Raw genomic sequence first — 16,926 nt, 5'->3', positions numbered from 1 at the left:
ATCTAAGAAGCAGCCCAAAGACATAGGATTTCTTTACCAATAAGGAGGTTGGCCATGAGGTAATGAATTCTTTGGTCATTGTAACCTAAGAAACAGAATAGAATAAAGTGGCCAGTCCTACCTGGCCCCCTTCTACCTTTCTAGTGATGGTGGTATAACATCAGGAAGAATCACAACGTGTATAGATGGCCTGAAATACCAAGTGCTGGAATTATAAGTGTGAGATCCTTGTTCAGTGGTCCAGCAAACTGACACAACAAGAAGAACTGAACTTTATTAATATTGACACTCACACTATAAATTAAAGCAGAAGACAAAGGGAAGTCACAACTAAATGACCCAGAGCTTCTCCTTATAGAAACAAAGGGCTTGGTAGTGCTGGCTTCACCAGAAGCCCAAAGGTAGTAAGAATGGACAAGCTGCAATCTGTACCAGTGTATAAAGTCCCTATGTTGGTGAAACCATGAATCCTTTGAAGTATTGAAGCAATAGCAGTAGTAATAACAGCTCATTTTTATTTATTCATTCATTCATCCACCCACCCACTCATTCATTTATTTGTTTGTCTCTTTTGAAATTGTTTTCTCTTCCAAGCCTGGGTCTTCCTATCTTGCTCGGGCTAGAAGCACTGTTGGCCACTCATATCCCAGTCCCATGGCTGATCAGCACAGCTTTTTTTTTTTTTAAATCCACCTGAGCCAGTTCACCTCCTCCTTGGGCATCTTGTTACTGTCCTGGCAGCTCACCATGTTGGCATGTTGGTGCTTGATTGAGTGCAGTCAGCTTTAGCCTTATTGCAGCTCAGAATTCCAAAACTCAATGGTCTACTGGCCTCAGCCTCACCAAGAGCAGGGAGTACAGGTATGCACCCACTGTACACGCCCATAGCAATAGCTCATATTTATAAACCACTCTAAGATTTACAGAGTTCTTTCCCCATAACAAACCCACAAAGTAAGCAGTATCAGCATTCCTCTTGCCATTTTACAAATTAGGAAACAGAACCTGGGAGGGGATCAGAGTTGGGAATTAAACTCTGTTTCTTGAACCAAATCTCCCTTCCGCTAAGCAGGATCCAAATACTAAATGTCCTTTTGGCAAAGGAATGGAAAATTACAGACTGATTTGGTGAGTGGCTAAATATAAACTCCCTGCTTCTTGTGTCTTGAGAAGATCTGCATTTAGGTGTATATTGGACCACTTGTTTACTGTCAGGGCTTTGTAAATTTGACCTTGCCTGAGCCCCCAATATTTATGACTGAAGCATATAACAAATGATTTTTACCTCTCACTCGTAGTATTTGGTTGTATAGGAATAGCTAGACCGAGAGTGGTCCAGAATTTTCACCCGGTTTTCAAAACTTTGTTGTTATCGCCCTCACCCTCTTCCCCACAATGCATCTCCCATAAGCTACAGGTGCAGAACCATTTTCCCTAGCCCAGGTCACTGAAAACACAGTAGCCAGGTTGTCAGTGTTATCTATATTTTTCAGTCTAGTTTGTGTGATAGAGTTAGGTACTCATTCCTATGCATAATACTATGTAGAAGCAGCATGATGCAATGGCCCAGGAGTCAGGAGGCCATGAGAACAAGAAGATACCATAGACATCATCCTGCACAACCTCCCTACCCTAAAGATGAGGAAACTTCACAGGTTGCCCTGTGACGTCACACTCCAGGGTCCCAGAGCTAATAAGTGGAAGAGCTAGTATGCAATTTGGGCCTTCTGACACTAAATTCAGTGTTCCTCCCAGTGGCACCACACTGCCTCCTGGACACCAGTACCAGTTGTCTCATTTTTAGAAACTACTGAGTTCAACGGGCAGCTAGGTGGCGCAGTGAAGAAATGGGTGGGATGGTTGCCCCTTTCTCTTCCTTTTCACTCTTCTTAGTAATTTTCCAAAAAAAAAATTCTTTGGAAATATAATTGGAAATATTTCCATCAACTAACTTGAATGTGAATCTTAAATTATGTGATACGTTCTATTTTAGCATGTCCTTGGTTGATCCTTCCATAATCCCTATGCATCATTTAAACATAGAAGTCATGCAGAAAATGTGAAAAGCTATAATTAGGACCTTTGCTCCCATTTCTAGTTTTTAAAGAACTTTAATTTTTTTTCTAAAAGAATTCTTTTGTTTTTAAGCCTGTTTATTTGTACATAAGAAGATTTCACAGTGGGTGTTTCCAGCCCACTTTTTTAATAGTACCAGACAGGAATGCAACTAAAGTCTTCTTGATGGAGCTCAGTTTAGCATTCTTTTTAAATTCCTTTTTTTTCTTTTTCTGAACTTAAACACACACAAAAATCACCATTTCTATACACACAAAGAAGAGTATATTTGAAACCATGAATTTTATCTTATACCACTTGTTTTTTGAAAGAAAAAAAAAATTCCACACATTACTTTCCAAAATGTCCTACTTGCTTATTTCCTTCTGAACCTCCTTCTCTTCTCTCCGGTACATCTTATTTTTTTTAATAAACATTTTTATTTAAAGTTTTTAGTTCCAAATTCTGTCCTTTCTTCTCTTCTTCCCCTCCCCCCTCTCTGAGGTGGTAAGAAATCAGATATAGGTTATACATGTGCGATTATGTAAAACATGACCTTATTAGTCCGTTTGTATATGAAAACTTTAATAAAAGCCAAAAATGAAAAAAAAAGTGAAAAATAGCAGGCTTCAGTCTGTGTTCCATCAATATCAGTTCTTTCTCTGGAGGTAGATAGTATGCTTCATCATTAGTCCTTTGGGATTGTCTTGGATCATTGTTTTGCTGAAAGTAGTTAAGTCATTCACAGTTCTTCATCAAACAATATTGCTATCTCTGTGCACAACATTCTCTTGGTTCTGCTGACTTCACTATACATCAGTTCATATCAGTCTTTCTAGGCTTTTCTGAAATCTTCTTGATCATCATGTCTTAGAGCACAATAATATTCCATTACAATTATGGACCACAGCTTGTTTAACCATTCCCCAATTGATGGGCATGAGTTTGATTTCCAATTCTTGGGACATCTTTAAAAATATTTCAGTGGCCTTCTTTTCTGAAGCATCATTCTTGCTAATCCCCTCCCTCACACACCCCCAAGTTAAAAACTGAGGAAAGCCAACAATAATCATTTCAACCAATAAACGTAATCAGGCAAACAAACCCACACAATTGTCATGTCCAGAAATCTCTCTCTCTCTGTCTGTCTTTTCTTCACCTTGAGTCCATTGCCTCTCAGTGAGGAGATGGGTCACATACTTGATCATAGGTCAGTTAATCCATGGTTGGCTATTGCATTGATGAGAGTTTAGAAGACTTTCAAAGCTGTTTTTCTTTCCAATGTTTCTGTCCTTTGTATAACTTGTTCTCCTGGTTCTGCCCATTTCACTCTGCATTAGGTCACAGTACCCAGGATCTTCTGAAGTCATCTCTTCAGTCATTTCTGATGGCACAGTAATATTCCATTACATTCATGTAACACAGTTTGTTCAGCCATTCCCCAGTTGATGAGTGCCTCCTTAGTTTCCAATTAATTTCTTTTACTCTTTTAATCTCCCTTTCAGGATGAGGGAGTTTGGTTTGCTTGCAACTGTCCCCTGCCTTTGTATTTAACTATTCTTACTTGTTGTTTTGATATCTTTCTAGTAATGTACATAGAAAGTAAAAGGTCTATAGGTTATTAAACTGAATATTCCTGCCTACTTCACACCATACTTTCTTTTTCTTTTTTTTTTTTTTTGCTGCAGAGCAATGGGGGTTAAGTGACTTGCCCAGAGTCACACAGCTAGTAAGTGTCGGATTTTAACTCAGGTACTCCTGAATCCAGGGCCAGTGCTTTATCCACTGCGCCACCTAGCTGCCTCCACACCATACTTTCAAATGAAAAATTAGTAGTACCCTTTAGCATGAGATGAGAAACCTTTTCTGTAAGAATCTAGCTAATATGGGAATTTTTCCATGACTACTCATGTATAACTTATTTTGAATTGCTTGAGTTCTTGTGGGTGGGAGTGGGAATGGAGGGAAGAAGAGAAATTGGAACACAAAGTTTTTTTTAAAAATTGATGTTAAAATTTAGTTTTTACATATATTTTGGAAAATAAAATTCTATTAAAAAAGAATGTATAATTAAAGGTAAACAGTTCATTTCATTATCATGTATCATATGAAATCTTCAAACCCTATCGTCTTAGATTCCAAGTTACTAGAATAATTGGCCATGGTCACTGCAAGGCTAACCTTTTTTTGTTTCTTGTGAAGAATAGAACCTTAGCATTGGTAATGACCGTGGGTGCCTAGCCTTTATTTTTGTTTTGTTTTTAAAGGGTGGGTTGGAGGGTGAGGAAGATGAGCCTCTAAGTTTAACTTGTATATCTGGGGAAGTGCTGGGAAATTTTTTCACTAAATCAATTCACAGATACCTGGAAGAGAACAGGGTACAAGGTAATACTTAATCAGAATGATTCATCAGAGTAAACGTGTCCTTTTACATTTATCTAATCTATTCTAGCGTGGCAAACCAAGAAGACCAAATTAGTTATCACTTGCCTTTAATTTAGGGTGGAATTTAATTCTTTCCTTACTCTTCAGTAAACTAGGAAATACTGGTTTAGCCAAACCAACAATTTCTGTGTGAGAAGAACCAGCTGTCATCTTACCTAGGAATCATTTTTATATTGTTTTTAGGAGTAAGTCATAAACATGATACTCCTCAACATTTTCATTGTTGTTCAGTCATTTCAGTCATGTCCAACTCTTTATGATGCCCTTTCTTCACAAAGATACCGGTGTGGTTTGACAGTTCCTAGCTGCCCTCAATATTTTCAATACTAAGCTACATAATGAAGCAGAGCATGTGCTTATTAAATTTGCTGGTCAAATATGCTCTGTGGTCGGAAGAAAAGACCAAAGTCTGTCACTATAAGGGCTCTAGCTAGGTGGCATAGTAGATAGAGTGCCAAGCCTGGAGTGAGGAAGATTCATCTTCATGAGTTCAAATCTGGCATCAGACACTTACTGTGTGACCCTGGGCAAGTCACTTAACCCTGGTTTGCCTCAATTTCCTCATCTGTAAAATGGGCTGGAGAAGGATATGGCAAACCTCTCAAGTATATTTGCCAAGAAAACCCCAAATGGGGTCATGAAGAGTAGGACATGACTCAAACAACCAAACAACAACAAAAGCAACACTAGAAAAATAGTAGAATTAGCAGGATCAAATTTGTTCAGGACAAAGATAAGTCATTGCTCCTAGAGAGAAAAAAAAACTCTGCCATATAAGATGAAGAAAACATGGCTTATATAATAATAATAAAAATGACTGGAATGGATGAGGAGAATAGTAAAATTAATGCTGTTAAATGTAAAAATATGACTAAGACTGAATATCACGTCATAACATTTATACATGGTAAAATCTTAGTGGCTTTTTAAAAAATATATTATGTTTAACAGCATTAATTTTACTATTCTCCTCATCCATTCCATTTATAACAGTTATAGGACTGAACCAATTCAAACAAGTTGTTTATTTCCTCTTTTCTCATGCCTCCAAGAAAAGAGATCCCAGGTCTTTTAACAAAGAATTTGTTAAGGGGGCAGCTAGATGGCCAGAGCATAAAGCACCAGCCCTGGATTCAGGAGGACCTGAGTTCAAATCCAGCCTCAGACACTTGACACTTACTAGCTGTGTGACCCTGGGCAAGTCACTTAACCCCCATTGCCCTGCAAAGACAAAAATCAAACAAAAAAGAATTTGATACAATGTATCAGAAGGTCTGTAGTGGGTCACTGCAAGGATCTGTCTTTGGCTGTCTTCTGTGCATTATTGAATAAATATTAGGCTTATTGAGTTAATAGGTAAAATAAAGTCATTGGATGATAGAGATAGGATCAGGAAAAAAAACAATAACCTGACAAAGTAGTGTCATAGGAGAGATCTCAAAAGATGAAATTTAATAGGGATAGCATGTAGAGTCTTAAACCTGTAAAATACCTATTGTACCTATGTCATGGAGTTGTTGTAAGACCCAAATGAAATAATATATGCAAAACACTTTAAAAATCCTAACATTGTTTTGTCGTGTCTGACTCTTTCATGACCCCTTGGACTGTAACATGCCAATATTGTCCATGGAGTTTTCTTAGCAAAGATACTAGAGGGATTTTCCATTTCCTTCTACAGTGAATTAAGGCAGAGGTTAAATAACTTACTCAGGGTCACACAGCTAATGAGTGTCTGATGTGGGATTTGAATTCAAGTCTTTCCTACTCCAGGCCTAGCACTCTATCCACTGAGTCACCTAGCTGCCCTGTTAGAAATCCTAAAGTATTGTATAAAATGTGCTCTCCAGGGGCAGCTAGGTGGTGCAGTAGATAGAGTCCTAGGCCTGGAGTAGGAAAGACTTGAATTCAAATCCCACATCAGACACTCACTAGCTGTGTGACCCTAAGTAAGTTATTTAACCTCTGCCTTAATTCAGTGTAGAATCCAGCCCTGGATTCAGGAGGACCTGAGTTCAAACTCGGCCCCAGACACTTGACTTTTACTAGCTGTGTGACCCTGGGCAAGTCACTTAACCCTCATTGCCTGGCCAAAAAACAAAAAACAAAACAACAACAACAACAAAATGTGCTCTCTTCATAGTCAGTATTATCTCTACTCATGACTGAATAAGAGATCAAGGCCTTAATCTGTAGGATTTAGGTTAGAAATAAGGAGGCATTTTTTAAATGCATTTTTAAAGAGTGGAATGGATAGTTGTGCCCTTCTCACAGTCTAATGAGAATTCTTTTCACTGAATAGGGTGAGTTAAATGACCTCCTAAGATTCCTCTCAACCTTGAGGTCCTTTTTTCTCTGATTACTTTTGGAAAACAGGTTTAGAATATGACTTCATTTTCTAATTTGTGTTAATATGTAACACAAGCAATACCACCCTTTCTCCAGCAGGATTTAAACAGTCTACTTCTTTTGCTTTACACCCCTCGATATCTTACTTTATTTGTTCACATTTTCTAACCTAGAACCAGTTTTTTCTAGAATAGAAGAATTGTAATAAAAGAGTAACTGCTTTTTTGAAAGAATAGAACTTCAAATTATAGTTGACAAATAAAAAATGCTTTTCTAAGGAAAGGATTCGTTTGAGAATTTAAGTGAGCTGGTGAATTTAAACCAACGTCCTAACAACCTCATCCTACATGGGACTAATGTTGGGAAACTGATGTTGGGAAAGAAATTAAATGGTACATGAAGTCATGGGTGACGTAGCGTTTCTCAATTAGTGTACATTGCCATATTGGAAGGAATTTTTCAAAATACTTTGTCATTGAAAAGAAACAATATATAAAGGTGAATAAAGTTACAAACAGACAAAAGAAAATGGCTCTCATTCCTTTTATCTTTCTGGGTTGTTCAGGATAATGATTTTAAATCAGGCTAGTAAAGATAGAGTGTAACCATCCCTCATCCCTGATCCCCTTCTGTACTCTTCCAAATGTTTATCCTGTCTTACTTTTAGATTAGCAATAAAAAAATGTTTTGGGCTAACCAGTAGAATACTTCTTTGCTTAATTTACATAGAAGTGGCTTTAGATTTGTATTTGAAAGAAGAAAGGGTGCTCAGAATCAGTGATCTTATTTTTAATTCTCTTTCATGTACATCATAAAGTGACCACCTGCTGTGTTTTTATGGTGGAAATAGTTTAGTATAATTAGACTCTATTAATAGTTTCTGAGAATATGCTGGGAAATGTTAACCAGTGTGGGGGAGGAAGGTGAGGAGAGGGTGGGGTATGTAGGTCAGAATAGATGTACCTGTGGCACACTTTTTTTTTTCTTGGGCAGGGCAATGAGGGTTAAGTGACTTGGCCAGGGTCACACAGCTAGTAAGTGTCAAGTGTCTGAGGCCGGATTTGAACTCAGGTCCTCCTGAATCCAGGGCCAGTGTTTTATCCACTATGCCACCTAGCCACCCCTCCCTGTGGCATACTTTTTTTGTGGCACACTTTTAACTTTAATGATTTCCTCCATCACTTTCTCAAGTTTAAGTTATCAATAAAACAATAAAGCAGGTCCTGATTTATAGGATTTACTGATTTCCAAGAAGTAAAATTTAACGGTCCAGGAGACTCCCTTGATCAGGTATGAGCTGACTCCAGTTGAGCATGGCTTTGAGAAATTAACCTCTACCTTATGTCTAACCTTAGTCATCAGGAATCGGGCATTCTGTTCTGTCATTTATGGGCCTTTAGATACAGTTAGATTCTCCTGAATTTTTAATCACTAAAAATAAAATCTCCTATATAGTAGAAATGTTGAGTTGTGATTATTTAAGAAATAATTCAATTGTGACATGAAATGATTGGAAGCATCATTTCAAGAAAGTAAAAAATAAATAAATTTTTAAAATGTCTAATACAATTCAACAAACATTTATGAACCAAGATATCATGCTAGGTGTTGAGAATGCCAATACAAAAATGAAACAGTCCTTTGGGGAACTTATATTCCACTGGAGAGGAGAATAGACTTAGAATATATACAAAGCTATGTGAAAAACAATTTCCTAAGAAAGAGAGCACAATTTGGGGTCATCAGGAAAGACCTTGTAGAGGGGACAGCATCCGAGCTGGGCTTGGAAGCAAATTAGTCAGACTGCCATGGGTAGACTTAAGAAGGATGCTAATGGGGCAGCTAGGTGGTGCAGTAGATAGAGCACCGGCCCTGGAGTCAGGAGTACCTGAGTTCAAATCCAGCCTCAGACACTTAACACTTACTAGCTGTGTGACCCTGGGCAAGTCACTTAACCCCAACTGCCTCACCCAAAAAAAAGAAGGATTCTCACTCTAGACATGGGGGACTAGAGGGAAGAAGTAGGATGCTGCATATGGGAAACAGCTTTTGAGATGGTTTGACTAGATTAGAGTGTTTGAAGGCGGTAAAATGAAAGCAGCCAGGGAAAGTAGGTGGGGAGTCAGGTTGTGGAGGCCCCTAAAGATCTGACTGAGATTTTCATGTTAGCCCAGTAGCCATTGGAAATCCCTGATGATTTTGGCTCAGATCTGTGTTTTAGAAATATTATTTGGGCAGATCAAATGGGATAATATTTGTAAAGCACTTCGCACAGTGCTTTACACATAGTAAGCGCTTTATAAATGCTTCCTTCATCCCTCCCTTGTACGCAAGATGAATTGTAGAAAGGAGAGACTGGATGTAGGGAGATCTAGGAGGTTGCTCCAATAATTCTGGCAAGAGGTGATGAGGGCCTCAGCTTTGGTTGAGGCTGTACAAGTGGAGAGAAGAGGACAGATGTGACTGATATAGAAGTAGAATAGGCAAGACATGTCAACTGATAGGATGCGGGGAAGTAGAGTCAGTGATGACTACTCAATTACAGACTTGGGTGACTAAAAGAATAGGGGAGCCCTCAAAAGAAATAGGGAGGCTTAGATGAGAAATGGATTTTTGGGGAAAATATAATGAGTTCCACTTTTGGATGAATTAGAAATGACCAGCCAGCACTTGGGAACATGGGCCTGGAATTCAGGAGATTGGGACTGGCTTTATAGATCTTGGAGTCATCTGCATACAGGTGATCATTTAACTGATAAGATCACTGAGGGAGAGATTGTAGTGAGAGAAGGCCCAAGCCAGAGCTTTGGGGGGATTCTCACACTTAATGGATCAGGAGGGAGAGGAAGGAGGAAAGAAAGAAGGAACAAGCATTTAGGAGGCAAAAAACAGACAAAGGGAGAAGAGAATGTTCAGGAAAAGGTGAAAAACTACCAAGAGGTCAGGTAGAATTAGAACTGAGAGAAGACCACTGGATTTAGTAGTGAAGAAATCGTTATTAGTCTTGTAGAGAGGAGGTTCAGCCAAATGGTGAGTTCAGAAGCCAAGCTGAAAATGATAAAGAAGAGAATTGGGGGGGGGGGGAGGGCGGTCAGCACCGGCTCTGGATTCAGGAAGGACCTGAGTTCAAATCCAGCCTCAGACCCTTGACACTTACTAGCTGTGTGACCCTGGGCAAGTCACTTAACCCCAATTGCCTCACCAAAAAAGAAGAAGAAGAGAATGGGAGGCAAGGAGATGGGGGCAATGAAGCACCAATGACTTTTTCTCAGATTTTATGAAATAATGACTATTAAGTATTATTTCAAAACTTTCAAAAGCGTTTTCTTTGTTCTTGTAAGGTTTCAGAGAGAGAAAGGAAAGATGATAAACTTTTAGGAATAAAATGAAATAACACCAGATTTTCTTAGTTTTGCTCTGGTAAATAACAAAGGGGAAATGACTTTTGCTTTTAGCAAACCCCACTTAACTGAATTGAGAGCTAAGCTTTAGGTATTCTATTCTCTTCTAACAAACGCAACTTTCAGTTTAAGGGATTTAAATGTTATTTAATAGTACCTCTTCTATATAGAATTGCTCTTGGAGACACCAGTAAGACTGCAGTCTTAAATGGAGAAATCACAAATCATTTATTTTCAAATTAATACAGCAAAAAAGAAGTGTGTTTAATGAAAGTGAGGTATTTTGAAAATAGCATTTTTTTAAAAAAGGGAGCATTCATGACTGAATAAGGTAACTTTCTGTCTTGCACATGATGTCCAGCATACTTTGACTCAAAAATATCTCCCTAATAATAAATATGGTATTTCAGGTACTTGACATGGCAAAAAAGGCTTATTCAGAGTAACTGTGGCCTCAAGTGTGTCTTCATGTCTCTGAGTCAGTTGCCTCTAGTTAGTTACTATATTTAGGGAGGTCCCAGGGTTAAGGAACCATTTAAAAAAGTTTCAAAACATGAAGACAAACTTGACAGTTACCTCAGCTTTATGGTAGGGTGTGTTGATGTTCCGGAGTGGGTCCAATGGAATGTGTGTCTGTATATTCAACCATGTTTGACATTTATTTTGGATTAGGACATAGAAGCTGAACTCTTTCCAATTTTACTTAACCTTGTTCTTTTTTTTTCCATTAGAAAGACTGGTTCCATGAGTTATTTATGTAGTTGCCACAAAATACCAGCCAATATTTAGCTGAAACTCCACAGCAACCCCATTGTAAACAGTAGAGACTGGAGGTAGTAATTTATATTCATACCAGCATGGGATTTCCAGGCATACTTGGAGGTGCTACTTGAGTTTCAGGTAGTTTCTCTGAGAACTTAAAAATTAAGGTTATTTCCTGACCCACTGAGTCACTGAGTGACTATGGTTCTTTCAAGCTAGACCACATTGAAACATGGAAATCTATTCACAGATCTCCCTTGCCTGACTTCAAGGTTCATTTCACCAAAAGCAGTGCAGGCTGGTATTAAACTATGAAGCTATGTGAAATTGGCAAAGGCAGCAAAGAGGAGATGTTAACTGGGTTTCATTTACTCAAGAACCAAAAGTGACTCCAGTGAAGTCAGTCTTCTCTAAAGGATAAATGATTCTCAGTTTCCTTATCAGTAAAATAAGGACAGTAATAGTACCTACATCCCAGAGTTCATTCTTTCTTTCTTTCTTTCTTTTGGGGGGAGGGGGCAGGACAATGAGGGTTAAGTGACTTGCCCAGGGTCATACAACTAGTGTCAAGTGTCTGAGACCAGATTTGAACTCAGGTCCTCCTGAATCCAGAGTCGGTGCTTTATCCACTGTGCCACCCAGCTGCCCCCTCAGAGTTCTTTCAAGGACCAAATGGGATAATAATTATAAAGCACTTAGCACAGTGCCTGGGACATCAAAAAGCTCTGTGTAAATATTAGCTATTATTATTATTATTACTACATAAATGTTAGCAATGAGGAAGAAGAGGAGGATGGTAATATACCATGGAAGCTTTGTGGTACAGTGGAAAAAGAACTGAATTAGAATTCAGAAGGTCTGGGTTCTGGTACAGGCTGTGCCAAATATTGAGTGTGCCAGCTTGCCCATTCTAGGCATATCTGTGGACCTTCGACAAGCCTGAGCCTCAGTTTCCTTCATGAAGATGAAAATAATACCCACCCTATATACCTTAAGGGGTTGGTGTGAGGATCAGATGAAATCATGAATGTGAAGAGGACTTTGGAAACTGAATGCTAAATAAATGTAAGATGGGATTACTATTGATGCAAATACCAAACACATGAAATAAATGAACTCTAATAGTAATAATAAATGCAGTTCATTGATATAAAAAAAAACTTTTGTATAAGTCCCTAACTCTATGACTTTAGAAAAAAATTACACACAATCACCAATAATAATGAATGACTTCAAAAGAATTACCTCTCTTGGGCAAGAAATTGCCAGGATGAGGCACAATTCACATCATCTGGAAAGATGTCTTAAACATCTCCTAAGAAGGAGATGGGCTATATTTCTATATCCCATGGCATGCTTACATCTCCAGAATGTATACGGATTCAAGATGACCAAGGATCTTCAAGATCTCTCTCCAAAAAAGAGAGAACTTTTTGGAGGCTTCAAGAGACCTTGTGAAAATTTTGCCCAGAAAAATAAGTTCTAGATGTACCAGATGAAGGTCAGATAAGTAATACTGCACTTTTATAAGATATTAAATAAAATATCTCCATGTTAAGAATTGTACAACTTTACCAAATACTTGCTTCTCTAGGCCCTTTTCTCATTTTTGTTCTTTCTCTTCCTCTCCATTGCAGTTGGGGACTAAAACACACAACACCTAACTCCCAGATATTGATTCTCTCTATATAAAACCTCATTACTCTTCACATATTGATCTCACGGCTCATATGTTTCAATTTTATGTTATCTGTGTCAGTAATAGTAATAATGGCACCTTACATTTATATAGTATTCAGTTTCCAAAAACCTTTGATATAAATTTTTTCCTCTGAAATCTTGTTCACTGGTTTTCAACATCTTTTAAAAAAATATTTGGTATATAGAAATGGTGTCAAACTCAAATAGAAACAGGGGCCACTAATGGTACTTGAGGATCCCTGAGGATCACATATTGACTTAGTTTTAAAATAAAATGTTATCTATGCTTTTTTGTATTTTTGTTTATTCTGTTAACTCATCCAAATTATACTTTAATCTGGTTGATCCTGCACTGGGCCATGTTGCAGGCCACATATTTGACACCTAAAGTATACAGTGTCTGTGTGTCCCATGCTACAACTCCATTAACCTTCATTCCCCAAATACCCTTTCTCTGCTTAAGTATGTTGTTGTTTTCTGTCTGTCTCATTGGCTTCTCCTTAGCCACAGGTATCTGAATAAATGAGTATCAGTATTATGATGTTGTAAAATGCTATCCATATATCTTGAATTTATGAATTTATGTGATCTTGCCCATTGATGGGCCATATGGATGGTATCTTCGGACCAGACTACCTAAGTCTGGAGAGGATCAGCAGCAGGCTGGCTGGAGGTGATGTCTGTGGCCCCTCCCGAATGCCATCTGAACTGCATCCATGAAGTGAGCACCTACACCAACAGAACAACAGATCCTTAGAGGACTGGAGTAATCTGCACTGCCACAAACATAGTCAGTCTTCTGGGTCCTACTTTATTTAGGACATAAATATAAATTGTGGCCACAACAAAATGTGCCACATCCTTTACAGTTTTCTTGCCAAGTCTATGGGCTGTTGTCTTATTGGTCTAGTGCTTTTTTTTTTTTCCAGTGGATCTCAGCTGTTGTTATCTAAGAAATGAGATATTAAAATTGAGTTTGGGATTTCCATCTATGAGAAAGAAGAGCCAAAAGCCATCCTAGGGAGGAAGCACACAAATGTGGCCCAATGGTTTGAAGCATTAAATGACCTTGGGGGATGGGGTACCAGATTGTAAATTTCTGACCTCTGTGTTTCTTTGTCTTTTAGGTATTTGTGGCTAGCCCTCACAAAACCCAGCCAATTGTGGAGATTCTGCTAAAAAATCAACCAAAGCTAATTGAGTTTCTGAGCACCTTCCAGAAAGAAAGGACGGATGATGAACAATTCACTGATGAGAAGAATTATTTGATCAAACAAATCCGAGACTTGAAAAAAACAACCCCTTGAAGATTTTACCTAATTTTCTGCCATAGGCATTAATCTTGTTTGTTCAGTTTATATGTGTCATTTAAAAAAATAGTGCTTGGGAAGGCATGCACAGGTGCCTATTTTAATTCATTGTTCAGATAAATGGAATATAAAACTTTTAAAATGGGAAAGTTTAAAAAAACTAGAATAATATATTATTTTTAATCAAGTCTGTGATTATTTATGTCAAATTAGCAAACCTCTGCATTAGAAACTGACCAGTTTTTATCCAAGTATTTGCACCAACTTATTCTGCTTTTCCTACCAGCGGACTTGAGCTACCATTTACTGTAACTGCACCAAGTAGGCGCTCGGAATGATCTTTTTCTTTGCAGTTCTAGTCCTGACTAAGTGTTGTGCACATTCGGGAACTGTGAAAGAGCTGAAGCTCTTTGGCCAGGTTTGCTTGGCAAAAGAATTTCTTAAGTCACTAGAGGGTAAATTCGAAAAGATGATCACTTCAAGTGTTTTTGTTATCCATACTCTGTCGCTTTCCTGATGTCCTTTGGTTGGTTCTAAATGCATAGTTCCTAACCTTTGAGGGAAATTAATATTCTTTTGCCACAGTTGAGACTTGAGCTTTGTTCAGGACTATCTTTTTTTAACTTTGGGCACACAGTTGAGCTGCTCCTGACTCTAGTCTAATGATTGCCAGAGCAACCCAACCTCTACTGGGGAGTATAATGGGACCAACCACAGAGAAAGGTGGGTTTCATCATGGTGATCCAGAGGAACCACCAGGGAAGCCTGAAATCTAAGTCATTCTGTCCTGGCTGGCACTTCAAGCAGATGCTCAAGAACAATGAATCTAGAGCCAAAAGAGTTATCCTTGCTGCTCTGTCACACTGACGTATACTAGGTTTTCTTGTAATGTCATGTTTTGTGGCTGCTGTCCTCGTGGGCCTCTGAAGTAAGAGTCATTGTACGGTGACCCCTGATGCAAAGACTTGGGTACAAGGGTTGCACAGGTGTCTGGGAAACTCCTTTTCACAGGGAAATGGAGAAGTAGGAAGGGATGGGAGAGTCAAAGATATGAAAAGAGGTCTGGCAGGGACTATAAGCATCTTTCCCTAGTGGATCAGGAAGCTGTTACTCTATAACTCTATGGCAGACTCTTTAACCAAAGGATAGTGAGATTCTGTGGTCCAATATACTGCTGCATATTAGGGCAGGTAAGGATTTAACGGATGCTCTTCAGAAAAGGCCTGGACCCACCCAGGTCATGGCTTGTTTTCAGCTGTCAGTTGTATAAAAATGATGTATATCTTAGCACTCTTGAACTTTAAAGCTCTATTTACAAGCTATTAAAGGCATGGTTACTAATGTGCATTGTTTTTTCTGACTTCATTTCTAAAACATATGTTGTTCCTTCTCCTTAGAACTTACAAAAAACCCCAACACAATAAAATTTTTAAAAATAGGGGGCATCCAGGTGGCACAGTGGATAAAGCACCGGCCCTGGAGTCAGGAGGACCTGAGTTCAAATCCAGCCTCAGACACTTGACACTTACTAGCTGTGTGACCCTGGGCCAGTCACTTAACCCTCACTGTCCCACAAAACCACAAAAAAAGAACTCGCCCATTCTTTCATTGTTGGATCCCATGTTCTTTGCCTCCCACCCACCAATCACCATTTTTCTGGATGAAAGGGAGTGATGAACTTGTTACTTCTCAAGGACCCTTGGCCTTTGGAAACATCACGTCTGAAACATAAGCAGGCAAGACTTGTCTGTTATTGCCTGGGACCCAGGTTTTTGTTTCTGATGCCTCCAGCATGGGATGGCAGGGTTGTGAATGCCAATCCCTGCTCAGGCGACCTCATGCTGCAGCAGCTCTTGTAAATGCCATTGTGGAAAAGTCCAGATGTTTCTTGGTCAGTAAAATTGACAACTCACAGCCTTTCATTCCCTGGTCAGCAAAGACCAGGTTCTTTTTCTGGGCCTCCTGAGCCTGCTCTGTGAATTCTAATGCTTAGGTTTTGCTTCTTTAATATCAGGGATAAAAAAATGCTAAAACACGTGAAGGCAAAGCTTCCTGCTGTTTCATAGCCTTAGAGGATCCCTATTTCCAATTAATTGGAAAACAAGACCTTATTATCATTCTTTGGATAAAGATAGATTTTTCAATTTCCTGCAAACGACAATCAGGCCTTCTGTGTCCAGCTTAGCACCGGCTAAAACAGGAAATCAGCCTCTGAGATGCAGTAAATCAGCATCTGGAACTTCATTGTGTTCTAAAGATGTGAATTATCAACGGGTAAGTAGATCAGAAAGCGCAGGGTTGGAACAGGTTTGTACACACATAGTTCACTGTAAATATTTTCAGAGTATTATTGAATTTATAAAAAGGTCAGATTTAATAAGCTATTTTTAAGGCTCACATTTAACTAACTGACTAAATAAAAGGTATCATGTTCTTCCTTTGCTGTCTTCACAATGTTATATGACTATATTCTTGTTACAGATTCAAATGAGGGAAAAGTTGATCTGTCTTGTGGTAGCAGGATCTTATTAAGAGTAACTCGAGGGGGCAGCTAGATGGCGCAGTGGTAAAGCACTGGCCCTGGAGTCAGGAGGACCTGAGTTCAAATCCGGCCTCAGACACTTAACACTTACTAGCTGTGTGACCCTGGACAAGTCACTTAACCCCAGTTGCCTCACCAAAAAAAAAAAAAAAAAGAGTAACTCGAATCATAGGTGTTGGTTCATACCACTGGCTAGTCAAGTCAGTGTCTATGACTGTCACCCTCTAAGCAAACTTGTTGATTGACAAGATTCAAGACTTTAAAATTTGTCACTTATTGAACACTTATTTGGGGAAAAAAATAAAAGTACTGCCAAACTAAACTTGAAATAACTTGATACAGGAAAATAACTTTCAAAACT

At 38.7% G+C, this 16,926-nt stretch overlaps 1 protein-coding gene across 3 annotated transcripts in view; it reads left to right on the top strand.

The window, feature by feature from the left end:
* Window positions 1-15,368, top strand: part of CAB39L (calcium binding protein 39 like) — a 140,871-nt gene extending 125,503 nt beyond the window's left edge. For all 3 annotated transcript variants that reach the window (XM_043991133.1, XM_043991132.1, XM_043991131.1), the window contains one exon: window positions 13,841-15,368. In XM_043991133.1, coding sequence (XP_043847068.1) covers window positions 13,841-14,020 — 180 coding nt within the window. In that variant the 3' untranslated portion in view covers window positions 14,021-15,368. The remainder of the gene's footprint in view (window positions 1-13,840) is intronic.
* Window positions 15,369-16,926: the final 1,558 nt, after the last annotated feature.

Source organism: Dromiciops gliroides, chromosome 3 (genome assembly GCF_019393635.1).
Source record: "Dromiciops gliroides isolate mDroGli1 chromosome 3, mDroGli1.pri, whole genome shotgun sequence".
NCBI classification, from domain to species: Eukaryota; Metazoa; Chordata; class Mammalia; order Microbiotheria; family Microbiotheriidae; genus Dromiciops; species Dromiciops gliroides.
Note: the sequence above shows the minus strand (reverse complement) of the source record. Positions and strands in the feature narration are given on the sequence as shown.